The sequence below is a fragment of the Balaenoptera ricei genome, chromosome 1 (assembly GCF_028023285.1).
Source record: "Balaenoptera ricei isolate mBalRic1 chromosome 1, mBalRic1.hap2, whole genome shotgun sequence".
Lineage (NCBI taxonomy): Eukaryota > Metazoa > Chordata > Mammalia > Artiodactyla > Balaenopteridae > Balaenoptera > Balaenoptera ricei.
The window spans coordinates 192,010,537-192,035,167 of record NC_082639.1 but is presented as its reverse complement, the minus strand read 5'-3'; the positions used below and the strand labels follow the sequence as shown (position 1 = coordinate 192,035,167).

Sequence of the window (24,631 nt, the reverse complement as noted above, 5' to 3'; positions counted from 1 at the left end):
CTGTCTGCACTCGTGGGAGACAAAGAGCCCCCCAGCCCCAGGCCCTCGCTCTTCGCTCTTTTTCTTTCCTATGTTCACTAAGACGCTTGCTTGAGCGTCTAACGTTCCCTGGGCTCAGTGCAGGGGACAGAAAGGTGAACAGGACACAGCCCTGGCCCTGAAGGCGCTCACCGAGTGCCACCTTGCATTTCAAAGGGACACCCAACAATACAGAACAGGCAAGAGCAGCACAGGGGCGGTGGTGGCCGGGGGAGACCAGCGTCCCTCTGGGGGGCAGACGAGAGGCTGAGGTTGGGATTTTTAAGGAAGAGCCCCAGGAGCCCCGGCAGAGGACACCGCGTGGGCCGGAGCAGAGTGACACAGGCTGCTCGTGTGCAGGATGTAGTTGCCAGAAGGACTCGGAGGCAGGGCCCAGGCAGGGAGAACCTACGGACCCCAGACCCTGTGGACACCCCCATTCCCCCCGCGCCCCCCGCCCTGTGCCACCTGCCTTTCCGAGCAGGGAGCCCACGGTTCTCCTCCTGCAGATCATCAACCTCTTTGTGGCTGTCATCATGGACAACTTTGACTACCTCACACGGGACTGGTCCATCCTGGGCCCTCATCACCTGGACGAGTTCAAGGCCATCTGGGCAGAGTATGACCCAGAGGCTAAGTGAGTCCCGCCTGCAGGCTCTGTGCTGGGCCCTCCCTCAACCGTCCACTCCTCTGGTCTAGAGCCCGTCCTGGAGTCCGACAGCGAGTCCCTCTCCAGTCTAACGAGAAGGAGAGGGCTGTCCCCCCCTTTATTATCCGAGGGCCCGGGTCAGAGACTCGGAGTTCCTCAGGCTTGGGAGGGATCCTACAGCCTCCCAGGGCAGAAGACCCCTTGCCTTTACTGGGAGCTGGTCATCCAGCTTCACTTGGATGCTTCTAGGAGCAGGGAACTCACTACCTCCCCAGGCAGTTTAGGCCCCGGCTACTCAGAGTGTGGTCCACTGACCAAGAAGCTGAGCTCTATAAAGATGCAGAGCGCCCCCCCAAATCCCCGGCCTCACCCCAGAATGACGGAATCAGAATCTGCATTGCCGTTAACCTGGCCCTCGGGGCGTTCGGGTGCACTTTAACGCTGGGAAGCACAGCTGCCTTACCTTCTTCCCAAGAAGGTAATGAGCTCACATTTGATGACTGTTTCCCGGGTGTCAGGTGCTGTGCCAAGCACGACATGCATCATCTCACTTAACCTCGCAACCTATGACACGGCCTCCAGCTCCCTACTGGTCCCTGGAAGTGAGCGTCCACCTCCCTTGATCCATACCCTCTACTTCTATTAATACATCCCAGGAGCCCCCAGGCAGCTTGACTAAAACCCAGCGAAGGCTCCACCATGGGAGAAATGAGGTCCGGATTCCAGCGCAGAGATCCTGTATCTGAGGGGATTCTGGCCTCTTACCACCCACCAAAAAAGACAGCCCATTCCTGGTGGTGGGCAACAGTGAATTCAAACATCATTTCTTCTTTAAAACGGACACTCAGCTTCCACTCCCTAAGCATGGTTGGAAATCAGGAAGCGTCCCCCTGTCTCCTGACTCCCCTGCCCTCGGCCATTGTCTGAGCAGGAAGGGAGGTCTGGGTGGGGCTGCCAGGTGCACAGGTCTGGTGTCCTCCTGCAGGGGCAGAATCAAACACCTGGATGTGGTGACCCTGCTGAGAAGAATCCAGCCCCCTCTGGGCTTTGGGAAGTTCTGCCCACACCGGGTAGCGTGTAAGGTAACCAGAGCTGCCAGCGAGGGGTGCCCCCCACCTGGCCCGCACCCCCGGAAGAGGCACAGGGGCCCTGGGGCAGGGACACTGGCGAGGGCCCGACTGGGTGAGTCATTTTAGAGCAGTCGTCTCCTGGGTCCCCACGTCCCTGGGACCTAAACTCTCAACAGTGTCTCCAATTCATCCCCCCCTCCGTCACGGAGGTCATCCTGCTCATCCCCCCCCAGCGCCCGGTCCCCTCCCCTGCCGGCCCCCAGACCGGGTGAGGATGACCCCCCAGCTCAGTGGTCCCGGCCTGGCAGTGAGCCCCCTCTCTGCACAGCGGCTGGTGGGCATGAACATGCCCCTGAACAGCGACGGCACGGTCACCTTCAACGCCACGCTCTTCGCCCTGGTCCGCACAGCGCTCAAGATCAAGATGGAAGGTGCGGGCAGTCCCCTCCTCTCAGGGGCTGAGTTTTCTAGCGGATTCTACCAAAATCTGAGCTAAAGGTCGGAATCAAGAGTCACGGGGAGAAGCAGAGGGAGGACCCAGGCCATGGCCACAACGTTCTCATGCCCCTCAGGGCACAGCGGGAGCCCCAAAATTCTGCAGGGCAAAGGTCACCAAGGCTCTGTTCCCACACAGCCGGGTCTGACGCGGGTGGGCCAGGGAGTGGCGGGGTGAGCATGGGGGTGGGACCCCCCGGGATCTGCTGGACCGCTGCTGGGTTCGCACGGGGCCCCACTGAACCTGCAGGCCCTGCTGCCGGGAGGACAGACGGATTGGGAGGGGGGAGGAGATGGGGGTCTCCCTCACGCAGGGACCCGGCGGCATCAGAGCTACCGCCCAGGTGAGCAGGACCATCGCAGGCGTGAAGCAGAGGAGCAGGACGGCTGCCTGCAGGAGGCGGGACAGACCACGGGCTGTGGGGGATGGAAGGCTGCTGGGCGGGTGGAGGGGAGGATGGGAGGCGACAGCCTCTCCGATCAGCCACCCAGGTGCTGGAAGCCGAGGCCTGCGGGGAGTGCGTATGTGACCCGAGGGTCGGGCTGCCCCAGGGGAACGGCGATGCCCTCCCCGCAAAGCAGCCGCCACAAGGGAAAACCCAGCCAACGTTTGCTGAGCGAGAGGTTCGGGGAGTGCTAGGTGGCTTTGTCAAGTGCGGTTGGCTTGGCCTGTCCCTTGCCCCCAGGCAACTTCGAACAGGCCAATGAGGAGCTGCGGGCCATCATCAAGAAAATCTGGAAGAGGACCAGCATGAAGCTCCTGGACCAGGTCATCCCTCCCATAGGAGGTGGGTGCCGCTTTGGGAGACCAGAGGCCAGAGGCGGCCGAGGACAGGGGAAAAGGTGGCTTCCAGGGAGCCCCAAGGGAGTCTGAGAGCAGCCTGGCCCTCCGTGAATGCCTTGGGTAGACCCCATGGTAGCCATCGGGGTCACATCGGCAAGCAGAGGAGGGGGGTGCAAGGGGCACCTGGACCCGGCTACGTTTGGCCCGCACGCTGACCCCAGCCTCAGGTGCCCACTGGCCCCTGTTGCCCCCCCCTGCAGATGACGAGGTGACGGTGGGGAAGTTCTACGCCACGTTTCTCATCCAGGAGCACTTCCGGAAGTTCATGAGGCGCCAGGAGGAATATTATGGGTACCGGCCCAAGAAGGACACGGTGCAGATCCAGGTAAGCCCATCCCGAGCACCAGGGAGCTCCACTGCTGAGATGGTCTCCAGACTCCAGCTCCCTCTCTGTGTCCTTGGGGGCAGTGGTAGAGGCAGAGAGGGCAGGACGGAGCCAGGACGAGTAGGGGGAGAGATGACAGCTCTGGATGGAAGATGCTTCGACCTCAAGGGAAGAACCAGGAGCCCTTCCAGCCCTGGATGATACGACCCAAAACCATGGTCCTATCCCCTGAACACAAGGGAGAGATTTGGGTTAGATGAGAGCAGTGGTCTCCAAAGAGGACAGGTTTCCCGGGGGAGGGGAGGTGCTTGAAATGACCCATTGCGTGCGCAAAGAAACGTAGAACTTTGGGTTATCTTGCCCGTTTTTAATTTCAATTTTTTATGTTAAGTATAACACACATAAAGGATACATTCAAAAAATATTCACGTATTTGGGCTGTGTGTTCAAAGATGTATCTCAATTTTTACTTTGAAACAATCTCACAATTTCAAAAGTTGCATGTATGATACAAAAAAAATTTTCTTTCTGAACCGTTTGAGAGTCATTCCCATCAACCCAGAACAGGTGAGTGTGTGTTTCCCGCCAGCAAGGGCGTTCTCCTCCGTAACCCTCCTCCACAGCCATGATGCAGCCACTAAAATCAGGACACTGATGCATCAGTCCCATGGAGTCCTCAGGCCCCATGCAACTTGCGCCAGTGGTCCCAATAATGTCCTTTATGGCAAAAGGATCGGACCCAGAATCACACAGTGCGTTTAGCTGTCATATCTCTTTAGTCTGTAGTCCCTCAGTCTTTCCTTGAAATGACCTTGACACTTTGAAGATTCCCAGCCAGCGCGTCCCTCGGTCTGGGTTTGTGCAGTGTTGCCTCGTGATAGATTGAGGGCTTGCATCTTGGGCAGGAATGTCCCAGAAGTGATGCTGTGTTGTCATTGCAAACTATCAGGTGACACCAGTCTTGCTTTGTCCCGTTGCTGGTGATATCAACTTTGATCAGCTCAAAAATCGGTATAAATGGCATGTACAAGCGGAAGAGATCATTTGTCTAAAAGACTGTACTGATGAGAGGATTTCCCAGCCTGCAGGCCTGGGCGGGGGATGAAACCTCCTGTGAGGCCTAGAGAAGATGCCTTGGGAGCCATCAGGGTTTGGACTATCCCAGCGGCCAGAGCAGGAACCCAGGGGGATTGAATGAGCAGGAGGGGGTGGGGTGGAGCTGGGCCTTCAGGGAAGCCCTGGTTGCCGGGATTAGAAACGGGGGAGGCCGCGAGAAGCAGTGCGTCCTCCCCTCCTGGCCTGGAGGGGTCACTGAGTCCCTCTCTGTCCCCAGGCCGGACTGCGGACCCTTGAGGAAGAGGCAGCCCCTGAGATCCGCCGCACCATCTCGGGAGACCTGACGGCCGAGGAGGAGCTGGAGAGAGCCATGGTGGAGGCTGCGATGGAGGAAGGGATATTCCGGGTGAGTGAGGCCCTGGCCACGCCAGTGCGTGCGCGTTCCAGGCCAGGGAGCGGAAAGGAGGCCAGGAGCCCCGCCGCGCAGAACGGGGGGCTGAGGATCCCCGCCGCCCACACCTCCCAGGACTCTGAACCAATGACCCACCTGCTTGAGGTGTCACATCCTTCCCACCTTCCTCTGCCCAGCCTCCCCGGCCTCCCCTCCCCACAAGCCTGACGCAACGTCCACCCATCAGAAGCCCCCGTCATCAGAGGCCCCAGCTGCTTCCTGTCTCACTGTCCTCCCTCCTAGAGCTGGAGGGGCCCTCACGACCACCCAGCGGAACCTTCTGGGTTATTCATGAGGAAATGGTGGCCCAGAGAGACCGTCTGAGTCCAGTACCGCTCAGCAAGTTACTTTCGGAGGCGGGACTAGAGCCCGTCCTCCAGACTGCCTGGTTCCGGGCTCCCCGACTCCCTGTGTTTCCCGTCCCGGTGTCTGGTCCCCGTACAGTTCTTAGGGGTGTCCTGTCTACCCCATCAAACTGAGAACGCCCTGAGGGCGATGGTCTCTTCTCCGGCCTCACAGCCCGGTCTGTTCTCCTCTGGCCTTGTTCCCAGCGCCGTCGGTCGTCCAGGGTGGCAGCCCCCGCACATGCGTCCCTGGTCCCCGCTCTCAGTCCCTCCCCTGTCCTCCTCGCCCCCAGAGGACCGGAGGCCTGTTTGGCCAGGTGGACAACTTCCTGGAAAGGACCAGCTCCCTGCCTCCACACATGGCCAACCAGAGACCCCTCCAGTTTACTGAAATAGAGATGGAGGAGCTGGAGTCGCCCGTCTTCTTGGAGGACTTCCCTCAGCATCCAAGCGCCAACCCTCTTGCTCGTGCCAACACCAACAATGCCAACGCCAACGCTGCCGGTGGCAAGAGCAACCATGGCAACAGCCCGGCATTTTCCAGGTAGTGGCAGCAACCATCAGCCTGGCATGTAGGGGCTGGGGTGAGACTGGGCAGACGTGGTTAGTGGGCTCCGGGCCTTTTGGGGCACCCCGAAATGTGGAGGGTGTGCTTTGCTTGCCTTGCGCCCTTTGGGGTCCAGCCCACGCCTTGCTGCGCAGGAGGCCGGCCTGGACGGCAGAGACGTGTGTAGCCAGCAGGGGGCAGCCTCGGGTCGGTGTCGGTCAGCGCCCAGCGGTGCTTTTCTTCCATGGTCTTGGCGGGTCCCAGAAAGGCACACATTAGGTTAGAAGGAGAGGGCGCATCCTATGAAACCTGAAGAATTAAGATTCAACCCTTGGATTTGGGTTCCAGGTGGTTCCCATGTCGCCAACCCAGGGCTGAATATAATCTGTGATTACATGAGTGTCAGGAAAAACAGCAGGATGAGCAGAGAGGGTCTCAGCCGTCGTGGCCTATGGGCTGGGCTCCAAGCAGAGCTTCTATTCTAGACAGGGGGCCCGGGGACTGGGGGTCTCCTTGGCCCGGAGAGGCTGGGTTCCCCCACCTCAGGAATGGGCGGGACAGGGCAGAGGCCAGGGGAACCACTACTTGCCAGGCTGGGGCTGCCGGCACCCCCTTCTGGCCTGAGACCCCTCAAATTCAGCCCACAAGTCTTGGAGGGCGCCTGCACGTGGGGTCACCGCGGTGCTGGGTGCTGTGGACGTGCAGACCCGGCCCAGCCCCCGGAGGATCGCAGTCTTGTCGGGAGAACGTGCCATGCGATCCGACTATGACCAAATGACGTCAAAGAGTAGGTCCTGAGCAGGCAGAGGGCCCAGGACCTAACTGCTTAGGGACATGGAGGAAGCTTCCAGAACTGTGGGCTCTGGGCGGGACACCCCGCAACCAGATGTGAGGGCTCCCGGGTGATCCACGTGCAACCGAGGTTGAGACGCAGTGTCCTCAGGGGCGTGAGGCCCGAGCTGGGCAGGTGTGGGAGGGGCCAGAGAGCAAAGGGGTGCAGATCGGAGGAGAGGAGGCTGGCCACGCCACAGCGATGGGCCTAGGCCCTGAGGGAAAGGGTGTGGGGACCACAGAGGGCAGGGATGGGGGAGCCCGTAGCCCCATCAGCTGTGCTTCCATTTCAGCGTCCACTCTGAAGGGGAGCTCCCAGGGGAGACAGAGACGCCTGCCGCCAGAGGAGGAGCCTTCGGCCGCCCCCAGGGGGCCCTGGGTCAGTCTCTCCTGTGCTCCCGAGGGGCTGACCTTCTCCCAGGAGGGCCTGGGGAGCCGCTCTTCCGTCCACTTGGGGAACCTGCGGCCGGGAGGGCTGGGAGCCTGTGGCGATGGGAACCAGCTGCTCACCCAGGCAGAGGAAGGGGGCCACCCAGGTGGCTGAGGGAGCCGGGGGTGGGTGGTACACTGTGAAAGGGCCCTTCCTGGCACACCAGGAAGCTCGTGCCCCCCCACCCCGGCTGAAGACAGCCCTGGGCACACTGTCACCTCAGCTCTGCCTTTCAGCAGATGGCCTGGCAGCCTCTCAGTGGGTCCTGGACCGCTGCGTGCGACAGTAGGGGCCTGAGGAGGCTGGAGTTCACAGGAGACGAGGGTGCTTGTTGTGTTCCGCAACACAGACACACACACACACACACACACACACACACGCACAGTCACACGCACACAAACACAAGATCAGCTTGGCCAAAGCTGGTCAGGCTCTGGCCCTGATCCCCTCCCAAACCCACAAGGGCAGGGACCAGGGCACGTGGAGTTGGGGGGATGGGCAGTGGGGAGTCCTGCCCGGCCTGGGGTGGGCTGGGCCTCGGCATGTGTCACCCTCTAGGACCCCGAGGATCTCAGGGTGGGGCTGACTGGCCAAGGGGAGCTCTGTCGACCCAGGGCTCCCAGCAGGAGTCAGCAGCCCCTCTGGCCCTCGGCCCACAGGACCCCACAGCAAGTCCCATGGGGAGAGGCTGCAGGGACAGCTGCCCCAGAGGGCGATACCCGGAGCCCAGGCACCTGCCGCCCCCTGCCAGGTAATGGGCCAGAGGCCGGCGAGCTTGCAGTGGTAATTCAACAGCAGAAGGGACGGGACCCCTGGTCCTCCCCTTCCTGGGGGTCTTGGCTGGGGCTCCCTCTGAAGAGCGGGGGCTTCCTGATCCCAGTGGGCTCCGGCGTTCCTGAGCGGTCTTTGCTTCTGTGCACCTGGAACAGCTCGTGGGGACGGAGTCTCTGGTGCGCGAGGAGAGGAGCCCCACCCCAGGGTCCCTGCCCGAGGAAGCGCCCCCCGAGGATGGTACCCCCGGGTGCCCGGCCCCAGCCACGACCCTGCTGATCCGAGAGGTGAGGGGGGCTAGGAAGGCACTGGACTGCATCCCGGGGTGGCCCTGCAATGGCCTGGGGTGGACAGGAGCTGAGGCTCCGCGGGAAGACCCACTCGGCCGCCTCTCCCTTCTGCAGGCTCTGGTTCGAGGGGGCCTGGACACCTTGGCGGCTGATGCTAACTTCGTCATGGCAACGGGCCACACCCTGGCGGAAGCCTGCCAGATGGAACTGCAGGAAGTGGAGGTGGCAGCCGCAGAGCTTCTGAAGGGACGAGAGACCCTGGAGGGTGTGGCCAGCGCCCGGGGGTGTTGGAGCCTCGGGTCCTCCCTGGGAAGCCTCGACCAGCATCAGGGCTCCCGGGAGACCCTCATTCCCCACAGGCTGTGAAGGCCACGGGCGTCAGGCTGGGCTTAGAGCCGGCGTGGCCAAGGGTGGGGGGCTGGCGCGGGAGGGTTGGCCCAGCACGGCAGCCCCCCGTCTCAGCAGCTAGACGGACAAACAGACAGGAACCACCCGCAAGGTCAGGAGGTAGATGGACAGGCCCTTCTCCTCACCAGCAAGAGGCGTGATGGGATGGAGCTTCTGGGGTCATTCAAAGAGGCCTGGTCAGTGCCAGCAGGACATTAAAGTCTCCAGGCCTGCGACAGGGCACCTGTCTCTGCTCGTCTCCTTTGGGGGCCCTTCTACGCCCTCCGCCCCCGCCCCCCGCCGCTCCACGGAGGCCCCTCTGCATCGTCCTCCTGCAGGAGCGGAGGGGCCACCGTGGAGGAGGCGGTGCTCCTGGACGTCCCCGGGCAGGTCCCCGGGCAGGTCCCCTGCAGCTACCCTTCCCCACCGTCCTGGCCAGAGTCCACGGCCCAGAGCCTCGGGGGCGCCCTGCTCTCCGCCTGGGGGAGCAGGGCCCGCAGTGCCCACCTCCTCTCCCCCCCACCGAGCAGCAGTGAGTAACAGGATGAGGCACGGGCTGTGGCCCCCACTCCCTCCTGCGTGCCGGCTGCAGACACACCCTAGTCCCAGAGCACCGTCGCACACGGTACCCGCTCGTCCTCCCCACAGCCCGCTAAGCAGCGGGAGAGTCCATGTTGAAGATGCCACGTTGGAGGCCCAGAGAGGTGGCTCGCGTGCCTGTGTCACACAGCCAGCCAGGGGCAGAGTTAGCACTGGGGTCCCACCGGTGCCCTCCCGTCTTCCCTGGGCAGACGCTCCCCCCGCCATCAGCTCTCCCACCGGCGTCCCGTGCACCTCCTGGCAACCCCCAGGCGGGCCCCTCGGCCGCCCAGACTGGGAGCCGCACGGGGCAGGGGGATGACCCCCGCACCCCGTGCCCTGCAGACCCGGGGTCCCCGTCAGAGTAGCCATTTCCACTCGCCTCCTCCTCAAACCTCAGCACCAGGAACCCGCCCCCACTCCACCCTCAGCAAGGCTTTGTTCCCTCCTGCACAGAGATGCCCCCAGAAGATCCCTCCCACAGCTCCCGTCACCAGCCTGATGGACAGCCCGCTGCGCCCCTCGCTCCCCGCCCCGCCCCCCGCCCCAGCGGGAGCCACTCCTCCTGCAGCCAGCCTCTCGGCCAGCCCAGCCACCGTCCGCCCCTCCTCACGGCCCTCCTCCACCTGCACGTCCGTCCTGGCCGTCCCCCTGCCGTCCAGCTACCTGTTGTCTACCTGCCGTCTCTCACCTGTCTACCTGTCTCTCACCTGTCACCTAGTTAGTTCATTCCTGAGGACCACGCCTCTCACCTGGGCTGGCTCCTCCTCCCCTGCGCCCGCCTGGTGCCCCGGTGGGCTGCCTTCTACCCCGCCCCTGCTCTGAAACCCTGGGAGTCCCAGCTCACCTGGTTTCTAGCCCTCGTGAGGTGCCGTCACCTCTCCCTCCTTCCTGCAAGGCCTGCGGCCTCGGCTCCCCGGAGTTTCCTCCCCTTTCCCGTGCTCCATCCTGCAGCCTCCCTGTGACCTGTCCCCAGGCCAGCCACCTCTCCGGGAGGGCGTCCTCAGGGTTCTGTGTCCTGCATCCTTGCTTCCCAGGCTCAGCCCCCCGGACGCTCCCATCACTCTCCTAACACGGTGCTGATAATCCGCACCGCGCAGCTGGCCCATCTCTTCTAAACGCCGGTCCTGTGCTGCTTCTCCTTGTCAGCTCTGCGAATGTCCCACTCGTGCCAAAAGCACATCGCGTCCAAAGTCGACCTCCTCACCCGTCCCCACAGCCTGCTGACCTCAGGGCCCTACTCCCTGTTCAACCCGTGAGTCTGAGCGTTGTCTGAACTCCTACGTTCCCCCACTGTGCCCTGGGGACTCCCCCTCAAACCTGTCCCCTCCCCATGGTGACTTTCCTGACACTCAGTCCTCGTTTCATGCCTTGTCTATTGTGCCTCAGAAGAGCCTCCCAGCACCAACCCCCCTTCCTCCCAGCCTGACCCTGATCCTTCTAAACAGAGAAACCTGCTGTCTTATCCCCCCACTTAAAACCCTTGAAGGCCCCCAAAGCCTCAGAATATGGTGCAGAACCCTTGCCTGGGCTGACAGGCAGCTCCGACCCAGCCCTGGCCCTCATGCCAGGCTGCTCGCCCTCCCAGCCCCCTGCAGCCCAGCCGGGGACAGCTGCCCGCCCCTCTGAGCGCCACATGCTGTTCCGGGGAGAAACTTCCCGAACCCTCAACCCCACGGACCCCTTGGCCATCATCTTCCACATCTCAGCTTCTCCAATACTTCCTGCAGAAAGCATCCCCCGGATGCCCCCAAACGCTCTAGGTGGCCCAGCGACGGGGCACGTGTGTTTCCCCATCGCGGCCGGGGTCACCCCTGCTCTGTGACGTTTATTTTACACCAGACTGAGGCCGAGTTCCACGAAAGCAGGAGCAGGTCCACCAGGCTGGCCCTTAACCCCAGAGCTGAGCACTTTTCAACACAGGCGAGCGGCTCAATCACTGTCAGATAAATGCAGGGAAATGCTGAGAAGCGTGGCCCTGCCCTGGCTGACAGCCCGCCCGCCCAGGGTCACCTGCTCAGGGCTGCAGCCTCGCGCCCTCACTGCCCAGTCCCCGGGGAGGCGGTGGCAGGAATCGGCCTCCAGAGGTGCAGAGGTGCAAACTGACTCCTCAGTTTCAGCCCCACCCATCCAGCTGCTCAAACTGTCCCCTCCACTGCCTCCTCTTGGCGGGGAGCTGAAATAATCCACCTCGCAGCATGGCTGAAAAACTAAACAACCTGGGGCACACGTGAAAGGGCTTCGTACGCTGCAAAAGTCTATAGAAGGATGTTTCCATTTACAAGTGGGACCGGAGCATCTTATATCAATACCTAACATGTACAGAGTACCAACAATACAGCAGGCCCCGCTCCAAGCCTTCTGTATAGATTATTTAATCCTCTTGATACCAAGGAAGTATCATCCTCCTTCTGCAAGTATGACACGGAGAGGACAGGTAACGTGCCCAAGGCCCCTCAGCGGGTAGGAGGGCCAAGGCGGGATTCAGCTCAGGCGATGTGGCTCCAGCCCCACAGCCCTAGTGGCTGCGCCATTTGGCACGTCTGTGCCGGGCCTCCCAGCCCACGTGACAGGTGTACACGTGCACACAGGCGCTGAGGAACCTTCCAGCTCTCACCCTTTCCGAAAGTTCAGGCAGTTTCCTCTGCAACGTGCAGGACATTCTAATTTGTCAGAACGTACAACATCTTGCCTCTCCCCAGCTCCGCTTCAAATAATCGCTGGGTTTCTCCATAGAGGGCCGCCAGGCCACTCAGATAAAGTACAAAAGGAACACGGTGTGGAAGGCTGAGGGCCTGGGGCCGTGGGGGGAGCAGGCAGGCCCCTCCTGTCAGCCGGGCCATCCAACAGAGCCGGTGTCCAGAGGGGCTGGTGGGCCACCTTCTGTCGCCTGCGGGCACTGGCCAGGGCGCTGTCTGCGGCACGCCTAGCTTCTCCTGGCCGGTTCCCTGCAGACCTGGGATCCCGCTGCTGGGGGGGTGGGGGGGCGGGGGGAATCTGCCAGAGGGGGCGGGGCGCAGCTTGGGGGAGGGGTGGGCACCGAGCCTCATGCCAGGTGCGGGGACCAGGGGAGCCACCCCTGCCTTCTGGAAGGTGCGGAGCTCAGTTGGAGCATATCCCTGGACCAAGGAGGCTGGGCTCGGTTCCAGGCCCTCCTCAGAGCGGGGAGGCACCCCAGCTGTGGTCCCAGTGCGTTTCCAGGCCCGGCTCTGGATGGGGCCGAGAGGTCCCTGAAGCAGGGGTATGGCTGCCCTCTGCAAGGTGAAGGAGCACAGCCTTGGAGCTGGACCCGTGCGGCCCCGAGTCCCTCCACCTGCCTCCACGCTCCGATGTCAGGCGCTCACACACCCTTTCAAGCTTCTGCTCCTCCTTCTGTACAATGGGGATAAACTACTGCTTGCAGGCTGCTGGAAGGTGTGAAAGTGACCTTGGAAGGGCTGCAGCTGCTGTTTTGGTTCTGTCAGACGCTGGCTGCAGGAAAAGCCAGAGGTTACGATGGCAGGAGGCTGAGTGTCTCACGGGAAGCCGGGCAGCTCGGCTCTCAGCCCAGCGTCTCAGCGTCGGGCCTGGTCCTCCCACAGGCCCTGCAATTCTCAGCCGTAGCCCTCGGGTGTGGAGGCCGGCTCCACAGGTCACTAGAAAAGGCACTGACAACCCAGCGCTAACCTTGACCCATTTTCTGGCATCTGATCCCAGTAACGCGTCACTCCTGCCTTGGGCCTGACAACTTACGGTGGCAAGCGACACTCCCCGCTTCACCAAGGTTCCTGCTGCCCTTTTACTGATGAGGCGACTGAGGGGCAGGGCCTCCCAGCTGGAAGGCGCAGGGCTGGATTTGTCCCCAAGCTTTCTAATCCCACTGCTTCTTTTTCCTGTGCCATACTGCCGTCTCCTAAATGGAACGTAAATCCAGTTTAGCAAGCCAGGGAACAGAAGCATTTTAAAAGAAGCCTGCCATAAATACACAGGGCAAAAGAATAATTCTGGTGTCGAACACGAATTCAAAACGCTAGGATGTCAGAGCAGCACGTGGAGGGTCAGATGCGGGGATTTGGAGGATTCAGAGGAGGGAGAGCTGAGGGCTGTTTGTTTAAATAAAATGATCAGCAGAGGAGATTCCACCGTGTTATGAAAGGAAACCAAGACCCAGAGGAGGAAAGCGCGTGGAGTCCAGCGTCCGAGTCCGTGCGAGGAGCCTGGTTCCAGAAGGAGGCCAGTGAGACCTGCAGACCCAGCCTAGCCCACTTCTAGTCGTGGGCCCTTTAAAATATCTCCACCAGCGGTGTCCTCATGCAGAGAATGATAATAGCTGACATCATCAAGGCCAGTTCATGCTGTGCCTGACAGACGCAATATCACATTTAGCCTTTGCAACACCGTCCAGGAAGTGGGTATTGCTGTTGAGCCCATTCTGGGAAAAGCCAAGTAAATTACCCACTGAGAAGCAGTGAGGCCAGGTGTCCAACAGGGGCCTGGACGATACTCTTGAGCTGCTGGCACCCCGTATTATCAGGAGGATCGCAGGACAATCCCTGACCCAACCCCACCTCGTCCTCTACTGATCTGGCCCAAGCCCCTTCCCGCACCCTGCCAAGCGCCCGTCCAAGCCCACGCAGCCCAACGCGCCCAGCACCTCTCTGCACCCGGTAGCCCTCCGTCCTCCGTCTCAGCCGGGCCCCTCTGATGGCCCCAGGAAACTCTGCCAACCAGAGAAGGCCACTCGCCATCCGGTTCCAGAAGAATGAAGTCACTGACACTGCATCGCCGACCTTCGACACCCCCTGGAAGGAGGTCAGAGCGATGAGGAATGAGGCTCTCTGTGCTTTGTGAGAAACCGGCAGAACAGGCCTTCAGAGAGTTATATAGTTTCAGATTTGATGAGCCCAGTTTCTTGCATCTTCTCATACCTAGAAAAGCACTAAAATCATCATTGGAAACATCCGCTCCTGGTGACGAGTAGCCCCTGACCGAGAGGTGTGCTTGAGTGCACGTACCCCTTCTCCAAATCGCGTATATGCTGACTCCCCCCTTACCTCTTTGGAATAGCTCCTCAGAGCTACCGAGAGCCTGTCTCCCGGGCCGTAGTCCTCAGTGAGTCCCCAAACAAAACTGAACTCACAGCTCTCACGTCCTGTGCTTTTTTATTCAGTTGATAACTCCTAGCACTCACTTTTACCGTAGCACTTATTACATTGTGTCATAACTAGGAGGCTACAGCTTGTTATTCCAAGTATACAGTGTTTCCCAAAGGTAGTAGATTTCTTTATCAACTTTGTATCCCCAGCAGGGAAAAAAGGAAGGAAGGAAGAAAGGAAGAGGGGTGGCGGGGGGGGGGAAGGGCAAATGCCAGAGACACACTAAGTAAACTGCTAAACAACGGGCATTAGATGGAATCGCTTGAAATTGCCAACATTCTGCCCCTTTTGTCTACAAATCGGCAGTCTGACAATATTTAACCTACTACAATGAGGGTGGGTTTCCCCACTGCCCAGCACCACAAGCCCGCCCCTGCCCCTCTGGGGAGCAGAGCCCCGCCTTTCGTTTGGGGGCTGTTTATATGTGTCCTGATGTCCTCATCACACACATCGGTTGGGAGAGAGTCTCACAAGGTGGGCGCCAGGTCAGGACTGTTCTCGGGCAGCATGCAGGCCCAAACTGAGGGGGGCGCTCCTGGCACCTGTCGCCACTGAGGGGCCCCCTCTGAGAGGGGACCAGGAGGAGTGTCTGCAGGAGGGCCCAGCGGCTTCTGCGCCAGGCACTGTGAGTTCAACTGTCTCTCCGGGAGCCCACGCCCTCCTCTGCCAGACCTAGGCGCGCTCATCAGTCTGGCCTGGGGCTGGGAGGGGGTGGGAGGCAGACCTGGGCGCCCCTCCCCTCCGCATTTGTGCTAGTTCAGGTCCTGACTTAGAACTCCCTCCGCCCAAGGCGGGCCTTCTCCTGGGATCCTCCAACCCAGTTTGGAAGTCAAAGACAGCCTCCCTCCTCCCTAATTCCCTCAAGGCAAAGAGTCCCCACTGTCAACTGGTACCGGAGTCAGGAATGGGGGGGGTGGCCCCCCCAGCAGGGACTCAAGAGATAATTTCACCTCAGGCTGATGCAGGCTGTCACGGTCAAAGGGCCTTTGAAATTCCCCTAAAATTGTCCCGTGAGATTGAGCACACACGCCACCTGGGGTGCTGGCACTCAAGACTGTCCACAACATCCTCAATCTGGCTGCATGTTTGCCGAGCTGGCACTTCAGAGGTTAATCCTGCGTGATCGCCCTCCACCGCCTCCCTCTCCTCCTATTTTTAACGTGTTAAATGCTCCTTTGCTGGCCACTGGCTCTGCAGCTTTTGGGTGAAGCAAATATCTATTAAAACCCAAGGAAAGGATGCTCCTTCCGGGACAGAAATCAGTAGCTCCCGGGCAGGGTGGGGTTATCTGTTAATTTCACGAGAGGGAGTGGGAGGGGGATGGCTCCTCTGGGGCCCTGGCTAGGGCCGTCTCCCCCTCCTCACCAGGTGGGGCGGGGGGGCTCCACCCCCTCGCCTCCTGTCTCCTGGTCCCCAGGCCTGTGGCGCCACCTCGTCTCTGGCTCCCCCAGCGCGGCTCCTGGCTGGTGTCCACCCTCCTGTGCATCCGCCTTCCCTCTCTGTGCTCCTAATTCCCCATCACTATCCTCCTTCTGGCGGAGGGGGACCCTCAGTGAGCCCACAGGCCACATGGGGCCAGGCAGAGGGCTCAGCTAACCTTCAGGTGGCCAGGACTCCAGGGGACTGTCCTAGTGACCCGGGTAAGTCACCCGCCGCTCTGCACCTCTGTGTGAGCAATGAAGTTAGAGCAAATGACCTCTTTTAAAATCAGTTTGTTGAGTGATAATTAACTTACAATAAACTGAACATAATCAAAGTACACAGCTGGATTGTTTCTGAAAAATGTCTACCCCCGTGGAGCTGCCAGCACCACCAGGATAAAAGCTATGTCCACCACCCCCATGATTTCTCGGCGCCTGTTGGTGACCCCTCCTCTGCCCCTCCCGACTCTGTTCGAGACCCTCCCCCAACCAGGCACCCGCTGGGCCGCCCGATGGCTCGGGTTGCATTTTCTAGATTTTCACCTCCGTGGACATACAAGGCACGGGCTCTTCTGGGGCTGGCGTCTGCCGCTCAGCAGTTATTCTGTGGTTCATCCACGCCCTATCATGTACCGATGGTCCTGTCCCTTTCATTGCTGAGTAGCGCCCATTGTACGATACTCCACATTTACCCTTTCATCCCAGTCTGGGGCGGCAAAAAGCTGCTAGAACATCCACATCCGAGTCTTTGCAGCAGGCGGCTTCCTAGGACCCTCTCCTCACTGTCCCAGCTCAGCAGCTGCCGAGGCCCCACCATCCTTTTCCTCCACAGGGATCTGACTCAGGAGGAAGCAGGAAACCAGCTTGCTTGGGTTTGAACCCCGCTCTGCCACTTGTGGTGCGACCTTGGGCAACTCTCGGTGTCCTTCGTTTTACGGGGATGATAGCTGCTCCCAGGTCCTCGGGGGCGCCGTGAGCCGTACAGGACAGCCCAGATCTGAAGCACTCTGCACGGCACCAGGCACCACGTTCAGAAATGGCAGCTGTTGGCACGTTGCCTCTGAGAAGTTGGATCTGTCTGGGGTCTCTGGGCAGTTACCCAACCCTCTGCGGCAGCCCTATTTCAGTGAGGGCCGAGGGAAAGAGTGACTTGAGCAGGGCCAGGCTTTGAGCTGGGGGTTAGCACAGGTGTGTCCCGACACCCACCTCCACGACCGTTCCTCGGCAGGCAATGGGCAGTGGCACTGAAAGGCCCTGGGATTTTTCTAATTGCTTTTCTTAGTGGTCCCTGAGGACCGCTGAGGGAGGCTCAGCACAGCCAGCCAGAGGTGGATGGGAAACCACGCTCCTTTGGTGAGTGCACAGGAGCCAGCAATCTGCAGACATCATGCGGGGTGGAGACGGGTGGAGCAGAGAGGCTGCTACCCCCTTCTACCTGCCCACAAGGCTCCGTGCAGCACGGAGACCAGAAGCCCAAAGGGGCGTCTGTGAGTCCGAGGTGGGCAGCTAGAGTCCTGGGAGGCTCTGGGCCCTCAGGCATCTTTCCAGACCAGAATTCTGGCTCTGCACCTTACTAAGGACATCAGTTCGGGTAGGGTGGGCTTTGCCAAGGTAACACACAGGCTCGTAATTTCAGTGGCTCAACATAAAGTTCATTCCTCGCGTACACTCTAAACAACATCAACTTGTGTGCGGTGCCAGGGGCACAGAAAGCTTCCACCTACAAGTGATACACGTGAGTTCTGCTCACATTTCATTGGTCAAAGGAAGTCACAGGGCCAAGGCTAACACCAGAGTGAGGACATGCCGGCCTGCCCTGTGCCAGAGGCAGAGGGCCGGAAATATTTGGTGGAGGCGCTAATGACCACGACACTAGCCAAGTGACCTCTGAGCCCATTTCCTCTTCTGCAAAATGAGGACAATGACAGTTTTTGCCTCACAGACTGTTGTGAGGATTATAAAAAACACATGTAACACCCTCGGCACAGGGTAGCCCTGGGGCGAGTAAAATGAAATTCAGATGCTCCTCCAGGTGGCCCCCAGGGAGGCTGAGCCCAGGGGCGTCCATGCTCTGCAGGGGTCTCCCACCTCTGCAGACACGTACCTGGCTCCTGGGGCCCCTCCACCGAGCAGCCTGCAGAGGCTGGAAACTCTCCCCCTCCCAGATCAACAAGGACCCCCTTGGGTGGGCAGACCTCACCGCCACACCCCCTGCTCCCAGCCTCACCCACACTCATCTCTGACTTCCCGTCAGTCTTTATGACAAATTCGCCCTCTGTCCAGTCAGAGGACAGGGGCGCATAAAAGGGATGGAGATTCTACGGGAAATGAAGGAAATTCATTTCTATCCTGTGCAGGGCCTTGTGCTGGGTGCTCCCCCCAGGTTACCCCTTTTTGACCTCATAATAGACCACGATGAGGGGGGTGTGACCGTCCTCGTTTTGAGGTTAGGGAACTCGCCCAGGTCACACAGCTTCAAGTGGCAGAGCTGGACCTGAACCCAGATCTCTGTGACTGCAGCTTCCGGGCTGTCTTCTGTTATTTTGTGCAGACTTTACTTTTACACAAATCATGAGCTCACACACAGCCCAGGCTCAGGCATTCGGCCTTCGGGTCCTATCACGCTGTGGTGGAAACTGCCCCCTCTGGGGCTTTTAGTGCCAGCTCAGAGGCTTCCTGTGTGACTCTGGACAAGTTTCCTCACCTCTCTGGGCCTCAGTTTCCTCACCTCTCTGGGCCTCAGTTTCCTCATCTGAAGATGACGCTGTTGAACTAGATGACCTAAGGGACTCTAGGATTCTGGGACATTGAGGCTGCCCACACCTGCTCCCGCCTTTGGCTCTAACACCGTATTAGAAAGCACTGCAGAGAAGAATGGACGAAGATCCCGTATTTGAGGTTACGTGGCGTATTAAACCCTCATCAACATCTGAAACCAAAAATAGTGTGTCGTTGTTGTTTTTTAAAAAGACTGTCGGGTATTTGTAATCCACAGCAGTTCTCTCTTTCTTGCTATTTATAACAAATTCTGGTTTCCTCTATGGCTAAGTCTGTCTCCTTCCATAACAGAGGAAGTCAGGCTGCGCCCTCGCTGAGCAGAGGTCCCCACGTCTGCACCCCAGTAGGCCCCCTCTGGGGTTCGGAGCTCCTGCTGGCGAGCAGGACTGGTCTCTGTCTCCGGCTGGACCACCTGCCAGCAGGGTGGGCTACGGCCTGATCTCCCAGGAACCCTGCTGGGCAAGGCTGGGGGCTGCAGCTGGAGGCCGGGAGCTCCGTATCCCGCAACCCCAGAACTCCAGGTCAACGCTCAGATACTTCCTCCAAATGCCAGTGCCTGGTGCTAACGCTAAAGAAGAACCACAGAACGGGACTCAAGTTCAGGGCCTAAGGGTATCTCTTAGGTGTTCTGATTTGTTACTGTAGGGTTGCAGTTGAGAACCAGGCCGACCTGAGAGATCTGGGCCAGATGGCTGCCCCCAGGTGCTGCCGGGGTATTGTCACCGCAGTGGCACGGGAGCCTCCTGCCGCGGAGCTCCCCCCACAACTCCCCAGGGTCCCATCTGCCCTGACGCCCACCGCTCCCGTCGGGAGAGATGATGGAGACCCAAGACGCTGGGGGAGGGCCTCGGCTCGGGACAAGAGCTGAGGCTCAATCTGCAGTCCAGTAGGGGGAAGGATGGGGCCAAACACAGGGTAGCGTGTGTGTGTGTGTGTGTGTGTGTGTGTGTGTGTAGGAGGGTGGGAGCGTGCAGGCAGCTGATGCAGAGAAGCCTCAGGGTTTGGGAAGGAGGGAAGGAAAGAGGGGCAGCGGGAGGAGCGGGTAGGGTGAGAACACACCTGAGGAGGAAGCAGGGCTGTGCTGAGGCTGGACACCCACTAAGAGGGCGGGCGCCATCCTAGGCTTTCCCGGACCCTCTAACTAAATCTGCCCAGGCTGTGGTTTAGGCCTCTTTACTACCCCTAGGATCCCCATCTGACCTCCTCGCCTCGGGACAGCAGCTCCAGGAGTCTGGACATCTAGCTGCCCTGTTGGCTCCCTGGTGGCCCAGGAGGGAGCCGCCCTGAGGCCCTGACCTCTAGGAGGCCTGACTTTCCATCCCTTGTGCCTCCCTGCTCCTCCTGGCTCGACACCCTGTGACCTGGAGGGATGGGGGGTAGGGGGGGGAGACAGCGGCTCTGGCGCCATTTCCCAGCAGTGAAGCTGTGAGTCAGAAGGTCACCTACTCTCGGAAGTCAGAGGGGACCTCTGGAGGCAGGAAACCAGAGTCGGGCCCCGGAGAAGCCCAGAGTCTGGTGGGCAGGAGAGCAGCTTTGCAAAATGCAACGTTGTCATCCGAGAGCACAAGCCTGGAACACAAGCTGGGGAGCTGTGCTCCCTGGGCAGCTGCTCGGAGGTGATCTGGGAGCCTGGAACCGGATGCATGAGGTCAGATCCTGGGTCTGTTGCTTATATATGCTGGGTGAGACTCAGTGTCCCTGTCGGCAAAACTGACAAAGAATAAAGCCTAGCTCACAAGGTGATGAGCACGAAATGAGAACACGCGTGTAAAGCACCTCGTTTGTGTAGTTGGCCCCTAAATGTTAGTCTCCTCCCCACCTTATCTTGGTTGGAAGAGAATGTGCAGCATCTCCCTCTTCAGCGTTCTGCTGGCCTCCTGCTCTGGCAGGAGTAACCTACTGGCCCCAGAAAGACCTTCCTCTAGGTTCAAATGCGAGTGAACGGTGCAGGATGCCCCCGGACCTCCCCCATCCCCTGCCCCTCCTCCACCCTGGGGCACTGCTGGGGGGTGCTGCTCTTTTCCATCAGGACTCGGTGGCGAGTAGGGGGTGTCGATTTGCCCTTGAAATGTGCCCGAGAAATTATCTTTATTTTTTTGGTTTGACCATAGTAGGTCAAACCAAACTGGGATCTGGGCTACGGACGGAGCAGTTATCTGTGGGTTGGGTGGGGGAGGGAAAGAAAGGGGGATGGCACCAAAGAGGCATCCTCAGCCCCTAACCCATACCCTTTCCAAAATCTCTGGCATGGTTTCGTCATCTGTGGGTGATGCAAGAGGCTTGGAGTCAGACTCCCCTTCCTCCCCCGCCGCCCCCCCGCCCCCCCAGAGCGCTCCTTCCACATCTGGAGCTGCAGCTGGGTCCTCCTCTTGGGCTCTTTCCAGGGAGGGAGCTGGTTGAAGTGGGGGCGGGGGGAGGGCAGCTGGTGAGAGGCCCCGTGAATGGCCCCAATGTTGGGAGCTGGGGGGCAGGGAGAAGGGGTCGGGCTCAGACGGAGGGCAGAGGGACTGGAAAGGCCACTGTGACTTCCCACGGCACTGGCCACCTCCATCACTGCCCCGTGTTTCAAGTTCCCAGGGCTCCCCTTGTCCTTTATACCCAAACGAAGGCAGCTGCCCTCCACACCCCCTTCCCACTCACCTCCACACAACCTCTACCCAGGTGCCCGGAGCTGAGTGCCCCCTTTGTTCCCCGTCTCCCTGGGGCAGCTCAGGCCTCCCACATTGACCCTCTGCCCCCATGGCCACAACAAGCAGTGTGAGCTAGGCGGGGAGCGGGGTCATCTGTGGGTCACAAAGGTCACTGGAGCCTCCGTGGTCTCACAGAAGGGAGGGGCCGTCTGGCCGGGGATCAACCCAAAGATGAACTTTAAAACGCTGCAGGGTGTAGGTGGAGGGAATTTTAGTTAGACATTAGCAAGAATCCCCCTCAGTAAAGGTTGGCAAATTCGCTGGAATAAATGCAGAAGGGAGGCCTCCCCGGCGCTTTCAGAATACAAACCGCCAGGCGCTGTGGGACCCTTTGCAGAGAAGCGCTGGGCCCAGAGACCCGGGTTCTTACCCTGGCTTAGCCACTAACTCCTGTGTAACCTCGGTAGTTCCCCTCTCTGCGTCCCGGCTTCCGCATTAATGGGCTGGGGTCCCACCGAGGCTGAGGGTCTGCGGCTCCGGGGTCCGAGGCTCCGGTGCGGTCAGCTCCTCGGCCCGCGTCCCTCCGTGACCCCCAGGCCCCCCGCCCAGGCCCCCAGCAAACGCGTGGACATGAGGCGAGGGGTTCCTTTAAAGGCTTTCCGCCCCGCCCCTGCTGCCGGCTCGGGCCTTCGATTGGTGCAGCAGGCTCAGGGGCGGAGCTAGGGGCGGAGCCGGGACTGGTTCGGGGGCGGAGCCTCCGCGGGGCCGGCCCCCGCCCCCTTTGTTCGTGCGGCGGCGGTAGGCGCTGCGGGCTGGAGGTGGGCGCGCGGGAACCGCGCCGTGGGGAGCGGGTCGCGCCCGGGCTGTCAGCTGGCTCCGCGCCGCCGCCCGATGGCTCGAGGGGGCGCGCGGGCCCGGCCCCGGGGGTCCTCCGCCGGCCGCGGGTGAGCCCTCCGCCGGCCGCCCGCGAGCATGTCACCTCCAGCCGCCGCAGCCTCCGTCCGCAGCGCCCGCGCCCCCGCCTCTCGCAGCCGCAGCCGCAGCCGCCGCCCGGGGCATTGGCCCCCAGGCCCCCGCCCCTGATCGACGCGGGACCCGGCGTCGGAGCACCATGGCGGGCCAGGGGGACTGCTGCGTCAAGGTGGCCGTCAGGTAGGACGGGCGGCGGGGCGCGTGCGCGGAGGACTCGGCTTTGTCTCGCGTGGGCGCGGGGCGGGGGTCCGGGGGTCCCGGGGAGCCGCTCGACCCGCAGTCGGCGTCCGCGGAGGTCGGGCTGGCCAGGCTGGAGGGCGCCGCGTGCTGGCCCGGCCCCCGCAGGGATCGGCGGCCCCGCGGGCGGCTGGAGGTGGCTTTGTTTGGGTGGTAATTTCGGGCCCCTCTTGGGAGCCCTTAATGATCAGAAAATCGAATAAACAAGGAAATCCGGTATTTCACACCCAGCCCTGGCCCAGGCCGGAGCGTCTGTGTGTTTCCTCTTCGCCTCCCCACGGGCTGCTGTCTCACGCGGGCACATTGGATGGGGGGGAATTTCCCTGCATCCACCGTAGCCGGCTGGTCCTGCGCTCTTGGTCCAGCTGGGGAGGCAGCACGTCGCCCCCGGGCCGATTCCGCAGACAAAGATCGAGTGCTGCACGAATGGAAGGGCTGGGATGGGGCCTTGGCCCTCCTTGGGGAGTCCGCCGCTTTGGAGAGAACCCTGCCGGCCCTGTCCCAAGAGGGGCTGGGTCTGGGGAGGGAGGATGGGGTGTCTCCGAGGTTCTGCCTCTGAGAGGGCAGGATGCTGTGACGCTGATGTGGGCATCAGCCTCAGGCCTTCAGACAGAGCTGAGCGGGGCGGGGTCGCATGGACTTACCTGGGACTTGAAGGGACACAGAGGCAGAAGTGAGGCGGGCAGAGGACAGGGCACCTGGAGGTGCGGGGCTTTGTGTTGGGTGGGGGCACTTCATGCCACGTCACCCCTCCGTTTTTGATTTGGGCTTTTCTCTTTGAGGGGGGTCTGATGGTGGGAGAGTGCCAGTCTGGGACTGGTCACCAATGAAGGGATGGTGGAGGACATCATTCAGCCCTGTGTGATGGGGGTGGGAGTCTGAGTCCGGGTCTACGGTGGGTCTGAGCAGGTCTCTGGTTTCCCTGGGTTGTAGATGACCCAGATTCCAGGATTCCAGGGCAGTCACTCAGAGATGACTATGGAAAACACCCCAGGGCAGGTGCCGTCACCCGCCCCCCCAGCCACCTGGCCAGCCCTCTGCAGCCTGGAGGGGGTCAGGGGATGGCTGATCACAGCTCTGGGGTTGAGGGAGGGAGACCGAGGTGCCCTCCCCCCACGTCCCCGGCTGCACTCAGAGCATCCCTGGGCACAGACCTGTTGGCCCCGGACGGCCTGAGACAAAGAGGAGCCCCAAAGGTGCCTGGTGGGCCGGCTGGGCGGGGCCAGGCTGCTGCGAGGCTGACTGTGCAGCAGGATCCTCTGGGGGGCGAGGGAGGGCACGGTGTGGGTGGGCGTGTGGGAGTGGGAAATGTAAATAAGACAGCTGCAGCAGAGTGGGAGAGTCTGGGCGCATCATAAAAGGAAACTGTGAACCAGGGCTGGGAAGGAAGGGACTTGGGGTGCCCCTCCCAGGGGGCTTTCCTTTAGACTCCATCTTACCAGAGAGAGCCAAACAAAGGCCCCCCCCCCCAACAAGCAGGGCCCCCAGGCTAGACTGGGGCAGGGTAAGATGTGGGAAAGCCCACGGCCTTGGCACCTTGTGCAGGGTGTGGAAGAGCTGGTGTTCCCTTCCCACCACCGCCAGAAGTTCCCGGGACCCTTCCCGCCCAGAGGGCATTGTGCCTGCCCACTGCTCCGGCTGCTGCCCGTGACAGGCGTCATCTCTGCTTCCACGGAGATTGCCCCGGGGGGAGCCGGACGCCCCCACTCCTTGCCTCTGTTGCTGATCTGGATGGAGGGGTGGGGAGATTTGAGCATCAGAAGAGCCGGGCTTTCAGGGCCTCCTGGAAGGTGAAGGCCCCACCCACTCCTCCCCTCCCACCCCAGCCCAAGCGCCCAGCCAGGCACACGCCAGCCTCAATGCGCAGCTGGCCGTGGGGGGCAGACAATGCCTGGACAGAGCCCAGTTTCTAATCAGAAAGCTGAGGACAGGACCTGGCTTGGGCTGGGGCTGGGACGGGGAGCAGATGGTGCCACTGGGGGGCTGTAGGGGAGAATTCTCCGGGCTTTGGGGTCCCCTTCAACCCCCCCATCCCCACCCTTGGCAATCGCTTGTCCCACTTAAAGGATTGGGTGGTGGGCCAGAGTAGCATAGAGCATTGCTGGGAAGAGCCAAGGATTTGGAATTGCCAAGAGCCTAGCCCAGCAGCGCGCCGAGCTGTCTTTTTGGAAACCCTTTCTTATATCTAACTGAGAATAACTAAAGGCAAGCCCTGGGTCCCGCTCTTGAGACAGGGAGGCCGGGAAAGAGACAGACTTGGTCTGGGGGCGGGTGTGTGTGTAGGTGTAAGGGTGGAGGTCCGGGAGCTGCTAGACTAGGTAAGAAGTGCCAGGCCCAGGGCTCTTGGCCCTGTAATCTCTCCAGACGAGGA

General features: G+C 60.9%; 2 protein-coding genes across 3 annotated transcripts in view; both read left to right on the top strand.

Moving 5' to 3' along the window:
- Positions 1 to 8,749, top strand: part of CACNA1S (calcium voltage-gated channel subunit alpha1 S) — a 62,782-nt gene extending 54,033 nt beyond the window's left edge. For both annotated transcript variants that reach the window (XM_059943174.1, XM_059943167.1), the window contains 11 exons: positions 528 to 655; positions 1,653 to 1,749; positions 2,066 to 2,168; positions 2,919 to 3,020; positions 3,277 to 3,401; positions 4,735 to 4,863; positions 5,546 to 5,796; positions 6,924 to 7,009; positions 7,720 to 7,811; positions 7,990 to 8,118; positions 8,236 to 8,749. In XM_059943174.1, the coding sequence (XP_059799157.1) occupies positions 528 to 655; positions 1,653 to 1,749; positions 2,066 to 2,168; positions 2,919 to 3,020; positions 3,277 to 3,401; positions 4,735 to 4,863; positions 5,546 to 5,796; positions 6,924 to 7,009; positions 7,720 to 7,811; positions 7,990 to 8,118; positions 8,236 to 8,487 (1,494 nt within the window). In that variant the 3' untranslated portion in view covers positions 8,488 to 8,749. The remainder of the gene's footprint in view (positions 1 to 527; positions 656 to 1,652; positions 1,750 to 2,065; positions 2,169 to 2,918; positions 3,021 to 3,276; positions 3,402 to 4,734; positions 4,864 to 5,545; positions 5,797 to 6,923; positions 7,010 to 7,719; positions 7,812 to 7,989; positions 8,119 to 8,235) is intronic.
- A 13,410-nt stretch (positions 8,750 to 22,159) lies between these two features.
- KIF21B (kinesin family member 21B) overlaps positions 22,160 to 24,631 on the top strand; it is a 41,365-nt gene continuing 38,893 nt past the window's right edge. Inside the window, exon 1 of the mRNA XM_059906241.1 lies at positions 22,160 to 22,203. Coding sequence (XP_059762224.1) covers positions 22,163 to 22,203 — 41 coding nt within the window. The 5' untranslated portion in view covers positions 22,160 to 22,162. The remainder of the gene's footprint in view (positions 22,204 to 24,631) is intronic.